Raw genomic sequence first — 25,791 nt, 5'->3', positions numbered from 1 at the left:
TAAGAAGAGATTTTTGGTCCATGGAAGGACAAAAACACTTGTTAATACAGTGAGGAATTTTGTAGAGAAAGACAAGAGTAAGTTCCATTTAAGAACAATTCCAGTTTGTGCGCCACAAGCATAGAGTGCATAGCTGGGTATGTGCACAGGTCACTGCAAACATTGAGACAAACATAACCATCACTCAATGCAGTGAAAAGTAAGACAGACAGACAGTCAGCAGACCCTTCCCCTCTCTCTCTCTCACTCTATCTCTTGCTCCCTACAGTTCAGCGACTCCCCCCCAACCATTACCTTGCATTTGAATACCCCTCACCCCAACACTGCCCGTCTCTACTACTACAATCACCTCTCAGAGTCAATGTCCCGCATGTTTTTCAAGACATTCTCCGTGCCGTGGAAAGACCTGTCAGCCAGTGCCGTAATAGTCAAGTCCTCCATGAGCCAGGTAAAGAGCTGTGTGCGGATGGGGGCTGCGTTGTACAGCTGCTGGGATCGCTGAATGTAGATCTCAGAATTCCTCTTGTGCAGGCTGGCAAACAACTCCTCTCTCTTGTTTACTGAAGGAATATACATTCATGCAACATGGTGGTGAAACAATATCCTTGTTGCTCTTGTTGCTGAAGTCATTTCTGATGTTGTTCTAATTATTGTCATTATTGTTGTTCCAACTGTAGTGACCCCAACACTGTGGACAAGGAGTGACAAGGTATTATTGGATCTTCTGTCCGAGCCACACAGGGGTAACCGGCAACGAGAGAGCAGAGAAGCTGGCTGGAGAAGCAAAAGTGGGAGGGAATTTGACACTGAACCCACCAACGGTCCTAACCACAGTAAGGGAAAATTTGAGGAAGAATAGGGCAGATAGCGGTTCCCACACCCTTGGTAGATTGAAGGAGAAGGGGATCCAAAGAGGAGAAGGGAAACACAGCCACCTGTGCAAACCAGTCCGACGGATCTCCAACCAGATTATGATGGAGACTATAAGCAAACAAATTCTGGGATGGATCCTGAAGGGGGGGGGGGGGGGAGAGCAGAGATGGACATGTTCTGACTGTAGTGACCCCAACACTGAGGACAAGGTGTGAAAAGGTATTATTGTTGTTATTAGTATTGTTATTGTTTATGTTGTTGTTGTTGTTGTTGCCATTATTATGGTTATCATTGCTGTTATTGTCATTGTCACAGCTGTTGTTGTGGTTGTTATTGTTGTTGTCATTGTTGTGGTTGGAGTTGCTAATGTTGACATTGTTGCTTTTGCCGAGTTGTAGCCTAAGCCAAGTAATAACAAAAGTAGATGCAATGAAGAGCGGTGTTATGCTCCAACTATGTAACTGGTTTCATGAAAACATTTCATTATGCAAAAAAAAAAAAAAAAAGTTGCTTGATCGAAAGTAATTTCAAGAAAGTGTAATTCAAAGCTAAATGAGATATGGAAAATGTCCATTCTTTTCCTGGAAAGATTTCTCTGAGGATCTACAGAATGACATCAGCAACAGTTTTAGAACACGAAACGAGTTAAACGGTTAGAGTTCAACATTGAGACTTACCTGGAATGAACTGCTTTTTCTGCAGATCCAGAAGTTTAGCGTCCATCACTTCTTTTCTTTTCTTGCTCTCAATGCCTTCATCTTTCAGTAACTGGATGAAGAAAAACCATACCACAGAGCTATAGGTTGATGAGCACTCTAAACATTACTACAGCTCTACAGCGCAGACAAAACTCTAAAAAAATACCTGAAAAATATTAAAGAGACAAACCACCAATGATGGATCAAGAGTGGTAGAAAATTGTAAAAGAGTGTGGGAAATTTATCAAGATTAATGTCTCCAAGTATCTGCTGATGTAAAATCCCAGAGAAACATTTGAGTTCATTTTGGAGATGGGCTACTTTAATCCTGCCTGTACAGGCCATCCTGTACACTGTGGGATGGTGTGTCCCACAAAGAGATGAAGATAATCAATTAAATAGCTTACCAAAATAGGAATTGAACTTATGTCTTTTGCATGCATGACTGACAGTAAGCCTCAATCACTACATCACATCACAGATGCCAAAATATTGTGCCAAACTGTTGATGAAATTATCTGACATCCTCAAACCAGCTGCTACAGAAACTGATCGACAATATATCTGACAAAATAACCAATGAGATACTTACTTCATAGTTTAATCCCATCTTCACCTCAAAGGGATCGTCACTCAGCTCAATAGAAAGCATCTGAAAGAGAACAAAAAACCAAGAGCAAATTGAAACCTTTTTAATGATGAACAGATTGACCAAAAGGGTAAGTTGAATTCAACTGAGAATGTTTTGAAACGTTATGATAACATTCCAAAACCTTCTCAGTTTCATGAGAAACGTTCAACAAAACCTTTTGGTCTAGCATGTCTGGGTTAGTATAAAATAAAAAGCATTCAGAGCATACCTAATTGTAGGAACATTGCTGTACAAATAGAAACTATTATTCTATTCTCAGTATTAGTATTATTATTATTACTATTAATAGAAAATATTCCTGAGGCAAGAAAAATTGTTGCTTGGGACTTTGCTGCACCAATAGAATTTCCTCTTTTCTACGTGTTCTTTATAAATGCAACCTGTTATTGTTATTTATTATTCATATTATTAATATCATTATTACTCTTATCTTTTTAAATATTATCAATATTATAGCTTTTTTAATAATTATTTTGTAGTTATAACAGTTTCCTAATCAGTGAGATCGGTTGCATATGCCCAAGAAATATTTTGTTGAAATTTAAATTCAAAATGTTGAAAAAAGCAAGTAAAAATGTATAATGCAGGTACAATAGCTTAAAGAATGAAACATTTGTTTTTTTCTGTCCTGAAAAATGCTTCTTTCTTGGGGCAGAACATTTTAAAAGCTTGCCGGTGATAAATAGTTTTGTTCTGAGCACTTAAACTGTTCAAGGAAACTACTTACCTTAACTTGGGTGTTCAGATCAGGGGGAGTTTACCTGGAACTTGATGTTTAATTCAGGAATATATACCTTGATGTCAGAAAACTTACTTTGACCTGAATTGTCAGGTCTGGGAACTTATTTTGACCTCAATGTTCAGGTCAGGGAACTTCCCTTATCTTCTGAGCTCAGGGTCAGGAAAACTTACCTTGACCTTAGTACTTAGGTCAGGAAACCTACCTTGACCTCAAGAATGTTCACAGGTCAGTGGGATTAACCATGACCTTAGCATTCAGGTCAACTGAATAAGTCTTGACCATAGTGACCAGAACAAGATGGACAACTTACCTTGACCTTGATGTTTAGATCAGGGGGTAAGGGACTGTCCACAGTGAAAGCTTTCTTCTTGACTTTGTGCACCAGCTTCAGCCACTTGACCGCGTTCATCACCTGGGAGCACAAACAGAGCTAGTTCTACGACATAGAGAGAAAGGTTGTGAAGTCAAAAGAAAACCGTAAGTTCTGTGACACAATAGCAAAGTGAGTTCAGGTTCACAATAATATCTAGCATATGTTGATAACTTCCTCTTCATTCTGGCAATTGACTGGCTGATGCATAAAAAGAAACTGTTGGATTGGAATCCCCAGGGTAAGAGATCAAGGAGAAGGCCATGTGGAACCTGGATAAGAGTCACAGAGAGTGACAAACAGAAAAGTGAGAAGAAATGGAATAATTATAAGAGGCTAGCCCTCGATAGAGAAAGGTGGGAAGTGGTTGTTTGTGGCTAATACTCTGATCCAGGGTGAGAAAGGCATTAATGATGACAAGTTGATGACACAGATTTTCAGTTGGGGGTGTGTTATTGAGCAATAGGCTATAACCCAAACTCAGAAACTGCCTCTACACAGTGGAGACCTGGAATATAAGATTGGTAAAATAGTTTGTGTTTTATGCTGTTAAGTTGGTGAATTATTGAATAAACATATGAATTGTACTTAACAACGTAAACCCAATTTCCCCATGGAATCAATGAAAACACTACTTTATTTATTTTTGAAAATTCGTCTAAATTATTAAACATTTTGGAGAAAAACAAACACTGCATCTCAAGATTGCTTTAAATAATTATATGTGGTTGATTTTTTATTTCCCACTAATAAATGTCAAATGGTCTACACTCAAGGAATCAAGTCTAAAATCCAAATCCAAGATACAGGTCTCACTATCTTTTGCAAAATATCACAGTACAACAGAAACACAACTTTAGTACAAACCTCTTCATAGCAGGCAGCAAAGTTGTACTGGTAAGGGAACACGATGTCTATGCTTTCAAATGACACGCCCCTGAGAAAGCAAAAAAAGGAGAATGAGAATTGTACAATTTTTAAAAAATGGCCATAATACATTTAAAAAAATTTTTGTTTTGAAAAATACAAAACAATCCATCCACACTTTCAAGGAAAATATCAATGATGATATTGAATTTGAGAGTCCAAGTGTAATAATTAATAGACTCAATGTCATGACGAAGATTACCAGCAATAAAAAAACATCAGAAACAAATCAAAATTATCAGAACTATGTGAATAACACACAATTGTAAAAGCAATCATGTTCACTCCAGAAACCAAACAATTTTATACCTATATTTGAGCTATTTCTTAAATGTTACATTTATATTTTACACAGGCATTTCATTCTGCTTGACAAATTCTTCAATTCAATATTTACAGAAGGCTACAAATGGTATAAACTACACCATAAAATTTTAATATTTAGGATTAATATTCCTCTGGCGACACTTTACTCTTTTGCCACAGGCATAAACGCTCAAAGTTGATCAGTCATCTGTATGACTTTGACGAAAGGGAGACCAGACAGATGATCATGTCTTTCAGACCTGTATAAAACACCTTAAAGTAAGCAAAGAGGTTTTGGTGTGCCCTTGTGTCTCTCCAGGAATAATTGTTTGGGCTAGAAGACATATTGCAAGAGGACTGCCAAAATTGTAGGTGAAGTTGGCCCCCAGGTGTTTTTCAAAAAGATGAATGTAGGGGTTTTAAGTAGTATTGACACAAGCCTTCATGTTTTTTATTAAATAATATGAGTAAATGTAGTTGCTGTATGCCCCGTCAACACAAGTTTCCGGGTGTAAAGGCATACAAAAAAAAAGGAAATACTTTCTTGCACATGATAAGTTCCAGAAGTATGTCAACACAAACTGTGAACATACCACGCTTTGTTTGTCTGATCCTCCAAAATTTTGGCCTGTGCACGCTCTGACTTGAGGACAGATGCTGGGAGGGTCTCCAGTTGAAACCCCTGCAGAGGTCGAGGGAAAAATATATATAAGGTATACAAGCCTTCACTGTCATAATTGTCATTATCCTTTGATAAAAATGACTATTAACTCACTTAAGTCAGGTCACACAACAGTTGCGTGACCCCCGCCGCGACGCTCGCAACGGGTCTCACAAGCCCTGCGTGACCAACTTTGGAATTTTTTTTCCGCTCTACAAATCACGCACGGATCGCGAGACCCGCCTCGTACCCTTGTTTGGCCAAGCCTGAGCTACTTAGACTTCGTTTCGTATCTCTGGGGCTGGTAGTTTTTAAGTTATTGAAGGTGAAGGACAGTAACCCCAACTGGGGTTGAACAGACCGGAACTCGCGCTTTGTTTTTTTCTATACAGCTCATAGTAATCCGACAGTCGCGTCGTAGTAACGGTCGAAGAAGTCGCATGTACAAGAATCACATAATTTCGCCGTTTTCTATACTTCTGTACGTTTTACTAGTTCTAGTGTCTCAGAATATGATGAGTTTAATAGTTAGGATCCTGGATATGTACCCGAACATGGCCCGAGTCGTAGTTCTAGGGCTAGATCTAGCACTAGTACCGGTGTTGTTTTTCGCGCAACGAAATCACAACGTCGTGCCGTACATCTGTCTCATGTAATTCAGTGTATGGGTCTGAATCAATGCACAGACCAGCTTTTATATTTTCACCAAACACTCGCACATGTATACAAATCAAACCAGAACACTTTGAACTTTTATTTTTGTTGTTGCAGTGAATTTCATTCTACTTGTCACGTCTTTGGAAATTTTTCGGAAAATCAAATTCATGCCAATTTTTAAAAAATCATACAAATTAAAGTATTAGACTTAGACAACTTTAGTTTTTTGTATTAAATTAAGCTTGAATGTTACTTTACTGTGTCAAAAAATGATTACAATAGGGTAATTCTGAGAGTTGTGGTGATTTATTGAAATACCCCCAAAAACGCCACTCTTCAACGCTTGTGACTGGTGAAAGGGCCCAGTCGCAAGTGAGTTAACAGGTAGTGGATGCTACAGAAGTGATCTTAGTTGTTAGTAAGATTTTATGGCACAAGCAACACGATGACATCACATACATGCTGAAGATTAGATGGGTTACTAGAAAGTAACATACAAACAGAAGGGGGAGAGATAAGAACTATAGAGGTTTGACAGGAAATAAAGAGCAAACCACACCAAAGCATCTGCCAACCACCCACAAAGTGATCTTTATAATTACTATAATTAATACATATACTGAACTATGTAAGTAAAAAAAAATTTACAGGAGTTTGAGTTTGTCAGCTTTCAAAAGGGAAGCATTGTGAGCACAATTGTTTGGGGTCAAGTGCTAGATTTACACTACTGCATGGTTTTCCAATCACATGACCAATTTGCAACAAAGGCACTGAAATACTTACAGTTATGCTGAAAATACTGTGGCCATCACATTTGATATTGAAGTCCTTGACCTCCATTAGAATGTCAGGCAAGGTCATGGTCACAAGGAGGTTCTGAGTGTACACTGACAGCCTGAGAAATAAACATATTTTTCTCCATTTTTCAAACATAATACTTCTGTGCGGACACGTTTCACTGCAAGAAAATTGTTTTTATAACAAGACAACAAAAGTGTACATTGCCTTTGAAAAATTGTTAGCACATCCTTAGCACAGTTGGTATTATACAGGGTTGTGGTGCATATGGCTATGGTTCAAATCCCCAATGAGATGCTCTTGAACTTGGTTGTTTATAATAGTTTTCATAGCTCTCAACCCATTTGGCTTTATCCTACTAGTCATGACCTTCAATTCGGAAGTCTGGCTTTTTAAACGACCACATTGTGTTAAAAGGGGTGTTAAACCAATACAAACAGGACATTTTTATTAAAAGTTGTTGAATCACTTATCTTACAAAACTTAGTATGCACTTATGAAAACAAAATCAAGATCAGTCGTTCTTGAACATTCTATCCTTCTAGGGCCAACCAACACCATTCTGAAATAACTCAAATTGTGCCAAAAGGAGCAGTAGCCTAAAACTAAACCCAAACTTGTATTCTTGCATTACTCACGTGTGTTGTCTGGACAACTTGGCCTCAAAACTGATGTCAGCCAGCATTAGGATGTTGATGGATACAGACGATTTGCTGCTAGCTGGTGGGTCAGAAGAAGGGGAGGGACCTTGCCCAGGTGGGCTGGTGCCAGTTGCCTCTGAAAGGGACAACACATCATAATAACAACATCCATTTAAAAAAAAATTATAAATGGATAATAAAACATGCCTTCAAGAGGGACGTGACCTCAGCAGAGATTTTACTTCATATGAATTGAATTTGCATTGCTTCCTAATCCATGTTTGTTCCACTTCTTGATTTATCTCTAATCATTAATCATATTATATTAGGTTTACTTACTTTTTATTAATTTTTACCCTTCACAGTTACGGTTATTTTTGAAAGAACACAACTCCTTCAGTCAGCCCTCTCCATTTATCAGCTTTTTGCACTTGACACAATCAGAAATCTACACTTACCAGCTTCCAGCATCCTGAAACAATCAGACATGTATCAGCTTCACGTATAATGACACACTAAGACACTTCGCTACCTTAGAATTACTAAGTTCTATCTGACATTTTTGGCTATTTTGATTTACTAAAACCTATAAGTCAGAAACCAAAAGTTCTATTTGTTCTATCAAAATCGTAGGATTATACGGAGTCATTATCAAAATATTCAAAGAATTGCATTCCAAAAAGCTTTACATGTTGTGGAACAAATTTTTTTACATTAAATTTCTCAAAACTGGGTACTGTTGTAATTTTAAGGTAGCGACTTACCAGCTTCAGGCACCATGATACGCGTGTGCAGAGCACGGGCATCCTGTAGGCCACTGATGAGACAAAGATGGACCTCCGGAGTCCAGCGGACGTTCAGGTTCTGAAGAATGTGGACGCGGCACTCCTAGAAGATGGACAAAAAGTAAGGAAATATTGAATGAGAAAAGATCAAATTAAATATATTTTCTTAATCCTCCATCGGAAGAAATTCAGGGCTTTCATAAAATATACATGTAAAAAAGCACGAAAGGAAGCTTATCAAGTATATCTCCCTGCTGTTATGCTTTATCTCTTTCAGCCCAAGTTGGTCCCAACAAGTAAAACTGATGCATTCCACCTCCAAAATGCCCAAAACGATCTAAATTGTGTCATGATGCATAAAACATTTACAATCATCTAAAATTAATCATCCCTGGCTTCTTGTCCGCAACACTCCCCCAATTTTTGTAAATGATCAGCTGATGAAATGATGTCAGGACATTTCCATAGGTGTCAGCTTCTCAGTTCTGTGAGACTGAAAACCTGTAAAAGAAGTAATCTCACCTTGTTGGCAGGAGAGTACTTGACCTTGATTTGATGAACATGGGCAACTGGCTCTGGAATATCCGTGGAACGTTTGAGGGGAAAGTACTGCACCAGAGAGGGGAGGAAAGAAAGAGAGAGAAAAGATAAATTAACACATCCTCTTTAGTCGTGAAATTTACAGCACTACAAGATAACATTACCACTCAAACAATAATGAATAATGTCAAACAGTACTAAACCACTGGGAAGAAAAGCATGACCACAGAATAATCTTTGCTTTTACAAGGAAAATGAGTTAAGTTCAATGATTTTTTTGCCCATGCTTAGTAGCAGGGTCAAACAGGGGTAAGAAAATTCCCTTGACAGCAATAAGTACTGCATAACATAGATAGGACAATTGACTTCACATTTGAGGTTTTCCCCCATTTTCAATACAGTTTCTGTCCTTACAGAGAGAAGATCTTCAAGCCATTTTCATTTCTGATAGGAAGGGATAGCGGGTCAAAAAAACTTTAAACAAATTAAGTATAGCAGTCCATTACCTTGCGAACTGAACAAATAATACACTCACAAAACATCAGACAGAATGAACAGTAGTCAGCCCCTCTAAGCGTTAGTTTTCAAAACAGTAACAATTTATATAAGTACGAGGGTCAATTTCTTAGAAATGATATTTCAGACAACATGTTAACTTGTTCACAGGTAATATTGTACATTGACCCTCTTGTTTACAGGTATTATTGAATTAGTCACAACTGGAAGTATAATTACATAAGTGTAAAGCTAACAAGAGTCTTATCCACACAATGGTTTGGTACATCGCCGAAAAAACTGAAGCAGATGAATCATGAACATAATATAGAATCAACCAAAACAGAAGTGCTTTAATCGACTAAAAGGCGTACAAGCTCATAAGATTGACAAATATAAATCCATCCAACCATTGCCCAGAAGAAAAGTGGTCATCTTAGACAGGTGGTCCTCCTGGACACTGCCATTATAATATTTTTAAAACCCAAGGGGAAAAGTGGGAAATAGTTGCTTGTCTTGGACAGGTGGTCACTGAAGCAGGTTCAACTGAGTATAATACAGCCTTTTCCAGAAATATTTATGGTTGTAAAACTACCTACCATGAATAAGAAACACCTGCAAAATATTACAAAATTGTTAAAGTTTGATAAAAACTGAAAACATTGCTTGAAGTTGAAGAATTACTATAGAACATTTTTTGCTACCTGTTTATCACAGATAATATATTGAACTTTGGTTCCATCTACAGTCAGGATGCTCTGTGATGGGCTGTGCTGGACAGCAACACTGTCCACTCGTAGCATGACGCTGGCTGGAACCGAAAAAGACCATAAGTCATTGAACTTTTTGCAAGTACAAGATTAACAATCTAACAAGACACAAATAGACAATTTTGAATGAGGTGGGATCCTCTCAGTGTGGACTTCCAGGTGTCTTTTTACTGCTGTTACAACTGCTAGACTGAGCCTTTATTCAATACATAATCATACGTAGAAGTGTGAAGATATAGTAATTACTGAAAAAAAGAAGCTTTTTGTTTGAGTTGAGAGAAGCACAATGATGATCCTTAAGTGTGGAGAAAAGCAAGACAGACAGAGAGAAAAAAAGGGATAGTAAAGAAAAAGGATCTACCAGTTGTACTCTGCATCCATCTTTGAAAAGATGCTGCCCATACAATCCAGACATAGTAATGCAGAAGAGCACTTCACCAAAGGGGGAGCTATGCCCTTTGCTGATATAACAGCTGATTATCAAACATCCCTCCTCCTTGTACTACATGGAAATTACAGTTTGGTCAAGGTAAACAAAAGACTGGGTGACCAAAAATTTATCACCAAAAACCCCCCCGAAGCCTATCACCATCCTTGAGATATAATTGTAAATTATAGAAACAAAATAATGTTTGAGAGACATTTTATAGTTCTCCCTCTATAAATCCCTTAATTTCACTTTTGATTTTTTTTTTAGCTCTGCTGGACTCACAACCATAAGTCATAGATTCAAATCCTGATCTGGATCAGATGTTGTAATCCTGGGGCATTGTACATGAACTTCCCTCATGTCACCCATGAGAGAATGGTTACCCGCCTTAATACAGCGAAAGATCATGTCAGCTTGTTAGAGTTTGAACTCCTGTAAACTGGCTGTGTGCACTAACTCTTTCAGAAAGCTGACAGTTTTGGAATGTTTCAGAGTCTGTTGGGGTAACAATGAATTGTAAAGCACATAGAACCTAAGATATGTGCTAAATGACTGCAATTTACTTTAATAATTGTTTATCTTTATTCTAATTTATTATTTATATTCAAATTACAACATATATCATGAATGTAAAATATCATTATTATTAACATACAACCAAGCGGAATAGAACAGGGCTCACCTCCGACGCTATTTGTGACAAATACATTGATGTTGGAAACGTCAAATTTCACGGTGTGGAATGCCCTCCTCTCCTCCAGCAGCCTCGGTGGCACTGCATCCTCCGCCGATGATTGAGCCGAACCGCTGTGTCCCATTTGGCTCCCCGCAGCAGGAAGTGGCCATGTTTTACGCAGTGTGCTCAGCAGAAGTGTGAGGGCGTTGTGGAGAGCAGATGACCACTCAAGCTGAATATTGTCCTTCATGCCTTCCACTTTGAGGTCTGTGCCAAATTTCTTCACCTTCATGGCAAATAGTCAGACAGAAGAATAAATCATGGTCAGACAAGAACAAATCATGGCTAGACAGAAAAACAGAACAAAGTATTCTTTTTTCTTAATTGACAAAATTTGGAGGTATTGTCCCTTCATTACACAACCTTGCTGTGTTGAAAAGGGTGTTAAACCCATACAACAATATAGCAACTGAACTTACATTTATGGGGGAAAAAAACCATCACACAAATACAAAATAGACAGGAGTGTGCTGGTATTTAAAACACTAAAACAAAAATGTTGGCTGCTAATACAAAGCTATATTGGTCAGCAAGTTAGAAAAAGGGACATTTCAGGGATAATCAAAAGAACAAAACAATTTGCAGTTTTCCCTCCACATCAACATAAAAAAATTGAAAGGAAAAAAGATTTTTCATATTCAGCAACCCTGCAAAAAAACAACAAGAACAACAAAACTTATATATGTAATTACCTTCATGAGCAAAATTCCCAGGTATAGTATCTGCCCCCAGTAGTGCTTGCGACCAGAGGGCAGCTCGCCTGTTGGTTTAGCATCCACAAGCCAGCAGCCGACAGACTGAATGTCTACTTCACAGCTAGCGTTGTACGAGCTAAACCATTCAGCACCTTCCGCAGCAGCTGGTGGGCAGTACGAAAAACATATGAGCTCCATTTTGTTTCAAGTAAATCATCACCATGAAATATTGAAACTTATTTTTACACTCTTTCTCCGACTCCACCATTCTCTTTCTTTTTTGTTTAGTCACTTTCTTGGTCACATAAAAAACAACAAAGATTCCAAGACAGGTAAGAAATGTGGCACCTCTAAATCTTGGCTTCAGCAGAGTCCCAACAGAGGCTTATACGAGGTGAACATTTAGATTCCTTCCTTCCCTCTGTCACTTTCTCTTTGTATCCACCCTCCTCTCTTTGTCTCTCTTTCTTATTCTTGATCTCCCTTTTTTACTCTCTGTCTCTCTTTTCCACATTAAGCTGTACAAGTTGGGTATGCATATCTTTCTGTCCGTCTCTCTCTCTACCCCTCCCCCCCTCTCTTCCTCCCTCTTCCTTGAGAATAGCAATGGACCTTAGTCAGTGTGAGTCGTTGCACATCCATTTCTCTCTGTCTATGTCACTATTTATCCTTCCCTCTTTCCCTATCCATCCCTCTTTCACTCTCCCACTCACCTCCAGACCCTGGCTTGAGCGTGGCATGGACCTTGGCCTGTGTGAGTTGTGCGTGGAGCCCAGTGCATGCGGCAGACGAGACTGTGGAGGAGAGGTCAGTGACCTCAACCACTGTAGAGAAGTTACGACCGGCCATCCATGACAGCAAGGTTGGACTGGAAAACAAGAAAAGTTGTTGAGAGATAGCTAAACAAAAACGATAAGTGAGAAAGAGAAGACGTCTGACCTACCAGGAGGCTCCCTCCAGCCATCCACTGCAATCCCACTGGCCAGGCAAAGTTAAGCAAATCCCAGCACAAAACTATCCAGCACAAAACTATCCAGCACAAAAAGTTAACAGCATTGGCACCTCAAAAATATATGGCTGTTTGGAAGGAAAGGGACCCTTATTTGACATGGAAAATGGACTCGAAATATATGTAAAAATCAATTGTATCATGGATGGAAGAACCTACAGCTGATCACCTTTGAGACATACGTGTATTTTAGTTCAGTTTGAGTACAGAAAAGCACGTCTACACACTGATGGTCATTTGGTGCTGGTTAAAAAGACAGGACCATACAAAACCAAATCAGAATGAACAATCAGATCATATATGATCCGACTGTACTCACCTTGGTACAGACTTCGTTCTTTTCAGCCTCAACGGCCGCCTGGGTCTCTCCCGTGTGGTGCGCCGGTGGAGCCGGAATATGTTGGAGAAGACAGACAACCAGTACTGCACCTCCTCGTGGTGGTAGTGGAAAAAACCCGAGGTGACCGTCAGGAACAAGTCGACAGAGTCACGGAGCAGCTGGTCGAGGAACACAAGAAAAACCTCAGTCAATTGATTATAAAATGTTTTATGCCCTCATCGACATAATTTACGTTTGTTTTAGTAAAGAGTTTTATGCAATTGCAACACAATTATGTCATGTAAGTGCCAAAGATACGAGGTGTTACAAGAGAGTAACAAACGCTAAAAAGGAGGAGAGATAAGAAAAACAGGTATTTGATGATAGAAAGAACAAACTACACCATAGCAGCCGCCAACTACCCACCACCAAGTCCATTCCAAAGTTGGCTTTGATACAGCACCCCCAGCAAGCAGACTTTGAGAATCGAATAAATAACTTTGCCACATAGGAATCGAAGTCATCTCTTTTATGTGCAACAGCAACTAGCCTAACCACTTCAACACACACACAAGGGCACTGTGTCTACATTGTACGGACTTCATGTATCTCTCTAGAAGATTGTGTATATATTTACTGATATCTGAGACATCTTTACCTCTTTCAGTTTCATGCTGGATGATGATACAGGTGACCCTGGCTTAAAATCCTTAAAGAACATTCTTGAAGTTTGATTGTAATGGGAGTTTTCATAATATTGATAAATTTTATATCATAGTAATAATAATTTTAGTAATAATGATAATAATGATAACGGTAACAATAATACTTATAATTAAATTGTTTGCACTTCTACAGCCCATAAGGAAAAGTGTTCACTGTGCTGAGCAACAAAAACAACACTACAAGAACCTACAAATTTATTCATTAAAATAATAGCTTTATTGGACACAAAATTTAAATAGTACGCAGAAGCATTTGCTGGTCAAAAGTAGCCAAACATCGAATCAACACTAAATGTATGATGATTTGTACCAGTAACAAAAAGAAATATGGTAAAAGAAATACTGTGAACTTACTTGTCCTTTTGCTCCCACTTTTGACACCCCAGCAAAATTGGCTTGCATAGAACTGGTACTAAATTCTGGTGAGAACGACAAATCAAAAGTTTGCATTTGAGAATTTGAGTAAAAAGCAGAATACTGACTCTACAACAACCCTCTGGTGTATGGAAAATGTGAGACAGACAAACACAAACTACATACGGGAAAAAAAAAGAAATAGGACTGACAAGTAGCATCCGCCAACCACCCACAAAATCAAGATGATAAGCGGTCAAAAGACAAGACAGAAAAAAAAATCAGATGAACTGAGACTAAAGAATACAAGCTCACATATACAAGTCCTAAATACAAGCTCAAATATACAAGTCCTAAATACAACTCCATGAGTTTAATTATTAAATGTTATATCAGGCAAATCAAAAGACCAAAAAAAAAAGGGAAATGAATCATCATTCATCTTTCAAACAGAAATGCTAGATTAGTATACTTACTTATACAATATACACATTTTTTAAAACCAAATAATAATCTACTTCATACTTAGAAAGCTTCAGGATTAAACAATGCTTCGTATAACCTTTCATAGTTTGTGTAAAACTTTAAAAAGCGCGTGACACAAAGTAACAGATTACATAAACATTTTCATTGCAACCAGATTGAGTCCATTTAGAGTACTGGCGACGGCCAAAAATGATAATTAAAATCCTTCAGAATTTTGGCATGCACCAAGATGGAAGGACGAGTCTACTTTTAACAATTACACATCACTGGCTAAGTGTCAAACACTTCTGTGTCCAGTCGAGTTACAACTTTCACAACTTACATCAACTTATGAGAAAGCATTTTAGAATGACACTAACCTTCCATGTAGATGTTCCAGTTCACATCTGTGGCTTGTAGAAAGGAATGGTTGTGAAAACCCATGTGGAATAGTTTCAATGAAACAGCTAAACTCCTGAGAGATAAAAATAAAATTGGCACCACATAAATATGTTGCTTTGCTTCGCCCTTCAAGACCTAACATTAACACCAAACTCTAAGGAACAACCGCAGCAAACCTGCACTTATCAGTACATGGCATTGGACAGATAGGTGGTAGCGATTGGTAAAAACAACAACGTCATCTATATGTAGTGTCTTATGAAAAAGGATAACATCAGACAAAATAGAGACACTCACTATCATATTTATGCATTTTATTCCATGCGAAAATGGACAAAATCACATTTTACAGAGATACTCAAAATCCTACATGCATATAAATATACATATGATGCTGTGCCTCATCATGATACCAAAGAAGCTAACAGTACACCTTGTCTTGTCAAGAAGTATCATGAGCAAAAAAGATAACCAAGCCTTTTAACTGCCAGCTTTTACAACATAGCAGTAAAAAGGAAAAGAGTCGTGTAGAGTCTCATTTTATCTTATTTCAAATTCTACAATTAAAAATCCCCATTTTGCTAGTATGTCCAATAAACTGGGTCCTCCTCAGGTAAACGTATTGATGGTAACAGCCACAAATCATAAAAGTCTGAAATGACTTCTTTCAAGGAAAACAGCATGCAAGTTGTCAAGTGAGCTAGAAAATAGACACAGACATTTTGGGCCGATGTCGCATTTTGTAAATTTTACTCAGTAAATTTGCAAATATTAACACATGATGCATAAGGAGTTCCAATTATCTTTCCAGACAAAAGTAAAACTTGACCTAATTTCAGACTTGTGCAGTTTACGACACTTACTGTCAATAGGCATAGCATACCTTTGTTTTGTTTCTCGTACGATTTTTACGTCCAGGTCTGATATATCAAAGCTGACAATTTGCTGGGGAAAAAAATGAGAAATTATTGCTCTGCCAAAAACATCTTCAAACTTAACCCACTAAACATTGTTCAAGAAAATGAGCCTCAGACAAAAACTTAAAATGTATATGCAAAGGCATAGAAATGTACTGGTTAACATAAGCTTGCATATCTTGAGAGAAAGCGACTACCTGGAAGCAAATATGTACGAAAACCTTTAAGCAGGTGCAGAAAATTATAGGAGGTACCATTTAAAATTGGTCTAGTTTTTTTGTTTTTTTTAATCCTGACATCTTTATATCATAATCTAAAAACATATCGGTCAAATACTATTCTAAATATTTTTTCCAAATAAGTTTAAGGACAGAGGACATATTTAGCTAAAATTTGACAATGTTTCCGCCAGGGGACAGACACTTTTTTTTCACACAAACAAGCCACTGTAACATACCAAACAAAATGGAACTTCAATGCCTTTCCCAAAAATCCATATAGTATGAATACTTTAGCAACACAAAGAGATGGAGTGTGCATCTTTCTATTCACTATTTATGTAGCCTCATCCTGGATTATCTTAAAAGCCAGCTTCTCAAAACCTATCATCATTCAGACTTTGCCTATGGAAAGAAGATAACTGCTCCAATGTCTCTAAAATAAAGGGTAAAATGCTACCCAAAAAAATATTTTTAAAAAGCACCCAAAAAATAAACCCAAATCTTTCAAGATATGCAAAAAAGTCACGTTTCAAACATGAGCAGTTTTCTGAGGAACATAATATTTAGGGCGAAGGTGCTTGTAGTTTTCAAAACATAAACAGTTATAATGCAAAGAATCTCAACCGTTCAACGACAAAATTAAAAAAAAATAAACAAACATAAGCCCTTAATTCAAAACCCTAAACAAAAAATGATTAATGAATCATGACTTATAAAGCAACATGCTCTTTCATCAGAAAAATAGGGAACTATATTTTCTTCCAACATAATGATGCTTTTTTGTGTGACCTGCCCATTCCTATAAATTGGTGCTTTCGTGTTTAGCAGTTCTGACAAAATGTACAATGTTTTAGATTTTAAAATTAACTGTAAGTGAAAAAAACAAACAAGAAATGCTGTTTGTCCAATATATTGATTTATTTCATGTTCTGCAATAAACAATCTGACAAATAAAATTGATGAACAAAGAATTTGTTAACTTTTCATGATCTTTCTTCTGCATTTTAAAAATTAATTTCTGACTGAAGCCGAAAAAGGATATTGAATGGTTCGTACATAATAATAATAATAATACATAGCATTTGTATAGCGCAAAACCCCACTCAACAGTAAGCTCTATGTGCTTCACAATTCATACATTTACCCCAGCAGACCTGAAAGCATTCTGAAACAATCTCAACTTCCTGGGAAGCATACAGGGCAAGCGGCCATTTATAGGCACTAAAACACTAACATACTGACAAGATCTTTCACTGTCTATTGCTGTGTACCCATTTCCATCTGGGTGATGTGAGGAAAATTTTTGTAAAGTGCCTTTCCCAAGGACACAACGTCGGGACAGCGGCTTGAACCCCCGAACAGGCAACCTCACGATTACCAGTCTGGTAGCTTAACCACAAGGCCACCGATGCCACATGAATTAATTACCACTCTTAGTCTTTATCTCTCTTTATTCAAAGAATAAATACTTTTATTAGATCATCCATTTTACATTTCTGACAGTCTTGAATCTTTCACTTTCCATTTCTGAAGCAATATCTCTAATACTCTCAGCCTCGTCTCCTTTGTGGTTGTCAAATTTAAAACCCAGTGATATCACATGATTTCCCCCTTTTTTTCCCAGGACCAAAAGGGTGGTACAAGTTATGAACTTACCAACTTCTCAAACAGTTTCAGCTTTGAAAACATGGTGTCATTGGGCCAGTGTTCGTATCTCTGACCAAATTCAGCTTCGGGGTCAGCTGCAAAGGTTGCTGCAGGCTGAATGGTTTCCATGGTAACATCAACAAGGCTGAGGCGGCGATGATCTATCATTTGCAAATTCTGAAGGAAACCTGAAAACATCCATTGTCTACTTTTTTAAGGATGTGAAATGATTTACCAATTCCAGTTCTATATAGGATGTAATTACATTATTTTCTTTAATATTACGCGGGCACAAGGCAATTGTAAATAACAAACATTCCCTACCAACCGATAGTGGGTACTCCGTAGTCCAGCATGACACCAACTGAGCTACAGGATAGCCACTTTTATTGACCAAGTGGTAAAACCAGTAAATTCTTTGCCATATCGACAGACTGAAGGGCCAGAACCCAAATGGCCGCTGGATCGGAAAAGTAAAGTATTGATCATGTGGGGAAATTTGGTATACATTAACTCTTTATCTCCGGTAAGCCGCTTCCAGCAACACCCGGTCGGAACCACTGGCAGCGGCTCGGGCATATTCCTTTACGACGTCTTCAACAATAATTTTTTGGGGGGCTGTTGCAAAAAACAGGTCTCTTTAGCCAAGAGTTCATTCAAAAGATCAAAAACTATCGAAATAAATTCACTTGTTTTGATTTAATGACCAATTTAGTGGCGAATATGTAAATTTTAGATTTCGTACCAGAAGAGGGCCCCAGGATAGTGGGTTTACCCTCTTCGGAGATAAAGAGTTAAGGTGCGTAACACATAAATACATACAAGAATTAAAATGTTACATCAACATCACCATAAGACACAACATCGCGATACAGACAATGCAAACACACCATCACTGGTCACCACAATACTGCCCCCATCCTGATTTTTTCAAATCACTGTATCACTTATAACAAACACTGTAGAAATCTGAAACTCACCTTCTGTGATCATCATCTGTGGTTTGGCTATTACAGTTTTCAAGTCCTGCAAAAGAGTAAGAGTTCTGCACGTAAACAGACCTGTGTAAGGAAATTGATAAATAAGTGACATTTTTACAAACCTAGTATCATCAGTGCCGTATAAAAAAAAGAGCTATCACATAAGGTGTTCTCACTCTTAACCCTTCTCACCAGGTTTTGTTGGATTATAACCAAACTTTCTAAATGTTCTCAGAAAAAGTATAAAGATAATGAGAAAAGTTAATTCATCTATTAATTGTTCGTGAGAAGAATGCGTGCCTGAAGAAACAAAATTGGAAGTGAACTTTTTAACATAAACTAAGTCAATTGATTTTGATTTGTTCGTGAATCAGAGACAGCACTATAAATTCATGGAGATAAATTCATGCAATTTACCATTAAAAATAAGAAATATAAATCTGTATGTATAGTATGGGGTTTTATGGCGCTCCCAACAGCATAAGGTCATATGAGTGCATGAAACACAAGTTAGTTTTATTCGCAGTTCACTGTACGGCTGGGTTCGGGTCATTTGATCTTAAAACGTTAAAATATTTAAAATTTGGTGTAAATATATATTTTCAATCTAAAACAACTTTCATAAAAATTTTTAATAATTCAATTTTGTTCTACAATTTCCCATAAAGGCCAATGACCTTCATAAAATCCCAAATTCTGTTGGGACCAACGACGGAAAAAATGTCTTGCAATTTTTTGCATTTAAAGTATTTCCTTCAGATCTCTCCGAAGTCTAGACATTCGGTTAAAATGTGTCTTATGGTAAAATCTGTGTCGCATCCGACACAGAACGGCTTCTCGTCTCCCTGAACCAAGTATTTGTGTGTTCGGGCCGTGGGTCCGATGCATAATCGAGTAAAAATGAAGGATTTCGTGGTCCCAGTTTGGGTTTGATATTGTGGAGTTTGTTACCTGTCTGTTTTTTCCAGTGGCTCTCCCACAGACTGGAGGTGAACTTTTTTACTTTATTTTTAAAGTTAGTCTGTGGGAGATAAAAATCTGTCTGTCAACTAAATCTTTATCTCATAAAAAATGACACACAGTATTAGTCTTACCCTCACTGGAAAGAAAAACCCTAAAAAACCTAAAAAATCCCAACACAATGAATCTCCATCTCAAATAAATCAACCAAAATAAAACACACTTTCCTTTGTCTGGAAAGTAACCTCCACCCAATCTGCTAGTATTTTCCACTTATTCCCTCCTTATATTTGTGTCCACTGACCACAAGTTTCACTGGATCTGCCTTGTCAACCTTAGCGTCCAGTTTGAAGGCAAATGAGAACTCTGCCAAACAATTCTGTTGTCCCATGGACTCCTGAAATAAAAAGGGAGGAGGGGGAAAGAAACCTTCAAGTCGTAATACATTGAACTTGAAAAACAAAAGAAACTTAACTTGATATGAAGACTCAAGGGGGAAAAAACCCCTAAATAACCCATTTTTAAAGAAGTGGAGCAAATTGAAATTCAAAGTGTGAAAGTCAGTATCTCATAGTCAGTATAGCTTTTCTTTTACTTTACACAGCACAAGACATAGCCCACTTTTCCGTGGGATCATTTGTAGAGAAGAAAGTACAATCTTTAGACAATGCAGTGAGGGGAAAATCTCTTTTTTTTTTTAAACTGTGACTTACCCGACTTTTCCAAAAACTACTCATAAACTAATATTTGTTAGGAAGCTTTTGTTTCCAGTAAATCCAGTATCAAATATAAATCGTAACAGTTATTGAACACAAACCAAGTAAAAACTTGTTATTCACAGCTGAGATAAAAATATGCTCAGGGATCTTAGAATAAATGAGACCAAATGTGCTTACTTAGCAGTGGGTTGATATGTAAATTAGTGTTAAAATCCCTTTCATCACTTTAAAGGTACTAAAGAGATGGGACCTCCAGGTTTAAGATCCATTCCTGACAGAACCAAACAAAATTACTGGTCAGCCTTGACAACTCCCAAGTTAAAGAATGTTCCAGTGGAGATTAGAACCAGGGCCATCCACAATATAACCCAGCATGATACTCACAGAGCTAACAGTGTTCCCTGCAATGGGATATATTGTATCAAAGAAAAAATCAATGTACGCTCATAGCAGACGTAACCTCTTCCATGCTAAAATTATTCAAAAACAACTACATGTACATCTATGGTTAGATGCATGCCATGGACTCACCTCAGCATCAGCAGAGCTACGGAGAGCCTTACATCCAAAGTTGTTCAAATTGACGCAAAGCTCATACCTGCAGACGAAAGACAAGTCAAATGTAAACAAAGTAACTCTTTAATATAATATAATGCAGTATGGATATACAAAGGGAACATTCCAGTGTCCAGGCCTTACACTCACAAAAGATGTCCCTTTCACAAATAAACACGTATTTACCAGTTAAAAATCAACATCTTAACTCTTTAACCATGCAATGTAAAATCACATTTCCGCGCAATTTTTTTCTTGTTCATGCAAATAAGACCCGCCATATTATATGTTTGTAAAAATGCTTTGTTTTGAGTCAAACTGATTAACAAAGCGACACCCAGGCTTAGAATTTATTTATCTTTGACTTTCAGGTCAAATTAAAGGCTTGTTAGCTCATACTTTTTTATATTCGGTGCGTACCATAATACACATAACTTCGCTTTGGACGGTAAATAACTGAAACTTCACTACTACACTGTGTGTTCATATCATGACAGGGAAATGACACCACTGTTTAACAATTTACTGCTAAACCATGGGCACAGAAAATTTCGATCCTTCTGGTTACCTCCCTCCATCCTTACACTTTTCAGGAATTTTATAAAAGCTTTGACAAAGCCCATTACACAACTGCCAAATCTTTGACAACCAAAACCTGAAGTACATTTCACAGAATCCTTGCTAAATAAAAGCAAAGTCTGGGGGAAAAAATATGACAGAACCAAATATCTGCGTATATAACAAAAAAAACCCCAATAAATTTGCCTGAGATGAACCTAAATGTCAGCTACTCCAGAAGACACAAATTGGAACAGAAAATAATTAAGGTTTGCGTCCTTATGCCATAACAGTGCGTGTGTCCACATCACTTTGGTGCTTTGTAGTGAATCACATATATGGTCTGATGCCAGTAAGCAGAAAGTCTAGTGAATTACCTGGTTCTTTAGGGTGCAAAAAATTGGAAAAAATAATAATTTCGGGGAGATATTTGGTTGCGGTCTGAGATTGGTGCATTTACCTGTCATAGGCAGCTGTGATGTCCAACGAGATCTCAGGACTGGAGAAGTGAATGAGACAGTCTGGCACCATGGTCTTCAGTAGCATCACGGTCACATTGTGCACACGCAGACCCCCATACTGTAAACAAAAGGGGAAAAGTCCCCCCATAATTGAAACAACTAAACAAGACTATCAAAGTCACTGGAAAAAAAAACCTGCCACGCATGCTGATTAATCAAATGTTGGTTAGTATTTATAGTGTGAGACATACCATTGTAACCCCAACTTCCCCAATGACTGAAAAAAAAAAAAAAAGAATTCACAAAGAGAACAAATGAACTGAAAGAAAATCATAAAAATGTATAAATACATATCATTCGCAGAGATACATGGCTACAAAGCGAATAAGCAGTGAAAGTTTAACTTACTGGTTCCATACAGAACCCCATTCCACTCAAAGGGCAAAAAAGAAATAAAGAGAACAGCTGTGTGCTTAAGGTGTGGGATTTTTTTGCCCTGAAAATTACATTCTCTAAATCTAGTACATGTGAAAATGACGCTCTGCATCTAGTACATGAAAAATGGTAAATGATAAAATTATGTCTAGTATGTAATAAATGTGATAAACAATAAATCATTTAGAAAAAAAAACAAAAAAAAACGTGCAGAACTTACACTGCCGAGTAACATAATCTTGTTGACAATACGAGCAACAGACTGTCTCTGTCCATGGTCCTGGACATCCCTTTGTAAACCTCTGTGAGTCTCCTCATTGTGGCTCACGTCCACCTGTATCCTCATGTCCTCGATGCACAACACCACCGGCTTCCTGGAATGCCCAAAGCTAGACATCATACTGCTGTCTAAGCTTAGGCTCTTTTCAACATATTGTATGTTGACAAACAAGGGAGGGGGCAGGTGAAAGGGGGTGGGGTGTGTGGTGCGTGGTGCTCATGTTTTATCTAGTCTAAGCCTAAGGCACATTGCATATTCCTCCAAAAAAGAAGGGGATAGGGAGGATGGGGGTGGTGGTGGTGCATGTGTAGTGTTTACATTTACTTTAGTCTAGGCCTAAGACATTCTTTTAAACTCCTGATCATACAGTACGAGGAGTTGAGTACTTTGTCCGCTCAAATAAGTGGAGAAAAACTAACAGACTTATTGCATGTGTATTTTAAAGATGCCTTGGCAGTTGAACTGAAAAAGTGGAAGAAGAGCTGGAATGCCCAGGCCAGCTGAGAGTCTGTTAAAAAAAGCTATGAAGAAACTCATAAGAAGACTACCTTTAAAAAAAACACATTTTAGTAAGGAGAACAATCTGCTGAACCAAAAATGGATAAATAAATGTTAAAATCAGTACAAATGAGATCTGATAAATATGTAGTAGGCTACCCTACGATTAAGAGGATGAACACTGAAGACAATGAAAGGAGGAGGAGGAGGATGAGGAGGAGGAGGAGGAGATGAAGAAGAAGAAAAACAACAACTTTCCCCACCTGACATCTGGGTTGAAAAAGGAACTTGACAACCAAATCTTTTCCAGCTCCTGAAAAAGTGTCATGAGTAAAGTTCATGTAAAGCATATTCAGTCGAAATTGTCCAAGACAGCCACCCATTGTTGAGGAGATATTTAGTTGTCTAAGACAGGTGGACATCTTGTTCAGTAATATTATAGCATACAAAAACACAAGAGGGGAAATTGGAAGTGGTCATTTGCATTGATGATTGTCACTACATGTATTATAGTTCCTGTTCTTCTCCACCTACCAGTAGCGTATCTGTGTCCTGTTGTTTTTTAAGGAAGTTAAGACAAGAAGATAAAATATACTTTATCGATCATCCATAGAAAGAAAATAACATCTTAACATCTAGATAACATCTTAACATCCTGCTGATTATTATAGACAGATCAGTTAGAAGGTAGACAGCTTAGGTAATTTCCTTTTATACATTGTACTAACATTTGCGCGAGGAATGAACGGACCAATGAATGAATGAAAGAATGCATGAATGAATGAATGAATGAATGAATGAATGCATGCATGAACGAATGAATGAATGAAAGAATGAATGAATGAATGAATGAATGAATGAATGAATGAATGAAAGAATGAATGAACGAAAGAATAAATGAATGAATGAATGAAAGAACGAATGAATAAGTAAAATATACATACCATTTTTACAGACCACTGAGGGGTCATTAGAATAACATTTGCAAGTATAATGATCGAGTGCTATATAAATGGAATCTATTATTATTATGATCACACAAAATAATTTTGAGGTTTCATCAACATCCCACAACACACAAAGTCACACCAATATACATACTTATTTTACAAAACAAGCAATTGCTGGTCGATGCTTTGCAGCATCATGTTTTTGAGTAAGGATCATTGTGTCTTGCCCAATGACACACTGCAGTGGCCACCTCCTGAACGATGTCTCATCAATATGGCTTGGCATTATTTGTTTGTTCGTTTGTGTAAAGAGAAGCACATCGACACAACAATGGTCATTTAGTGCAGGGAAAAAGTCAGACAGATTGACAGAACCAACAGAGGGAAAGTAAAGACGTAGGACCTACCAGTAGCGCCCTCCAACCACTCACTTGGCATTAAATATAGCCTTGAGTTCACTAATCACTCCGAGTACTAGAAAGAACGCAGAAGCATGGAGGAAAAAAGAACAAGCTAACCACAAATGTATAATATTTCAATTTTAGACTTGATTTTGTTTTTCAGTGAATAGAAACACATCAACCGACAACTGCATTTTGCACTGGGAAAAAAAAACCCAACAAGATAGACAGACAGAAACTACAAAGGGATAGCAAAAAAGTAGGACCAACCAGGGGTACCCTGATTTTAAAAGATTTTTTAAATCAAGAACTTACCACATGCACAGAGACATGTCGATGCAGGGTCATCTGTACCTTGCCAAAGTTGAAAAAACCAACCTTGCCAAATCGCAGTGTGACATCCAGGTACCTCTTGAGCAGCCATTGTATGACATACGCTACCACCCTGTGGGGAAAAAAAAGTTAATGATAATGAATCATTATGTCTCACCATATTACAGTGTTATAGAGTGCTTGGAATCCTTTTATTTGTAGGTGACCACTTATCTTATGGGAAAGGCAAGGGATGAGTCTAGAGGTTTAGAGAATATATATGAGGAGGAGGGAGGGAGAGGAGACTGATGAGGGGGGTGAGGAGAGGGGGGTGAGGAGATGGGGGAGGGGGAAGGGGAAGAGAATGGTAAGGGCGTGAGTGTGAGAAGGGGAGAAGAGGGTAAGGGAGAAGAATGAAAAAAGGTGTGGGAAGAATAAGAGGGTAGGGGAGAGAGAGAAAAAAGTGAGAGAACGTCATGAGGGAGATAAAGGATAAAGATTCGTTTTGTTTGTCAGTGATAGGTAAGAGAAGCCTATTGACAAAATGGTACACATTTAGTGCAGTAAAAAACCCAAAACAAAACAAAACAGGCAGAAACAACCAAAGGGAAGTAAAATAATTAGGACCTGCAAAGGTACCCTTCAACCATCGGCGATGGGAAGGAGATGACAGACGAGGGAGCGGCAGGATAGCAAAGGATAGAAGAGAACTAATGCATAATCTTCTTTGACACAACTTGGCAGAAACTGCAAAACCAGATCCAAATGCTGAACTTGTTATCTATTAAATTAAGCAATGTAAACATCTAAGGTTGTATTTGGAGTTCAGGTGTTCGTGCTGTTTATT

The 25,791-nt window shown here is 37.8% G+C and overlaps 1 protein-coding gene across 2 annotated transcripts in view; it reads right to left on the bottom strand.

The window, feature by feature from the left end:
- The window catches only part of LOC101855182 (protein KIAA0100), a 73,162-nt gene that overhangs the window by 30,872 nt on the left and 16,499 nt on the right, over nt 1-25,791 (bottom strand). For both annotated transcript variants that reach the window (XM_005096106.3, XM_005096107.3), the window contains exons 2-27: nt 24,948-25,077; nt 23,545-23,594; nt 22,724-22,877; nt 22,068-22,186; nt 21,026-21,092; nt 20,080-20,172; nt 18,816-18,861; nt 17,845-18,023; nt 15,934-15,995; nt 15,029-15,123; nt 14,184-14,248; nt 13,105-13,283; nt 12,490-12,644; nt 11,774-11,940; nt 11,028-11,307; nt 9,850-9,956; nt 8,633-8,719; nt 8,090-8,213; nt 7,323-7,461; nt 6,670-6,781; nt 5,162-5,250; nt 4,203-4,272; nt 3,276-3,377; nt 2,164-2,223; nt 1,551-1,641; nt 350-560 (exon numbers count right to left, since the gene is read on the bottom strand). In XM_005096106.3, coding sequence (XP_005096163.1) covers nt 350-560; nt 1,551-1,641; nt 2,164-2,223; nt 3,276-3,377; nt 4,203-4,272; nt 5,162-5,250; nt 6,670-6,781; nt 7,323-7,461; nt 8,090-8,213; nt 8,633-8,719; nt 9,850-9,956; nt 11,028-11,307; nt 11,774-11,940; nt 12,490-12,644; nt 13,105-13,283; nt 14,184-14,248; nt 15,029-15,123; nt 15,934-15,995; nt 17,845-18,023; nt 18,816-18,861; nt 20,080-20,172; nt 21,026-21,092; nt 22,068-22,186; nt 22,724-22,877; nt 23,545-23,594; nt 24,948-25,077 — 3,033 coding nt within the window. The remainder of the gene's footprint in view (nt 1-349; nt 561-1,550; nt 1,642-2,163; nt 2,224-3,275; nt 3,378-4,202; nt 4,273-5,161; nt 5,251-6,669; nt 6,782-7,322; nt 7,462-8,089; nt 8,214-8,632; nt 8,720-9,849; nt 9,957-11,027; nt 11,308-11,773; nt 11,941-12,489; nt 12,645-13,104; nt 13,284-14,183; nt 14,249-15,028; nt 15,124-15,933; nt 15,996-17,844; nt 18,024-18,815; nt 18,862-20,079; nt 20,173-21,025; nt 21,093-22,067; nt 22,187-22,723; nt 22,878-23,544; nt 23,595-24,947; nt 25,078-25,791) is intronic.

Source organism: Aplysia californica, unplaced genomic scaffold, assembly GCF_000002075.1.
Source record: "Aplysia californica isolate F4 #8 unplaced genomic scaffold, AplCal3.0 scaffold00121, whole genome shotgun sequence".
In the NCBI taxonomy this organism is placed as follows: domain Eukaryota; kingdom Metazoa; phylum Mollusca; class Gastropoda; order Aplysiida; family Aplysiidae; genus Aplysia; species Aplysia californica.
This window is presented reverse-complemented; position numbering and strand designations above follow the sequence as displayed.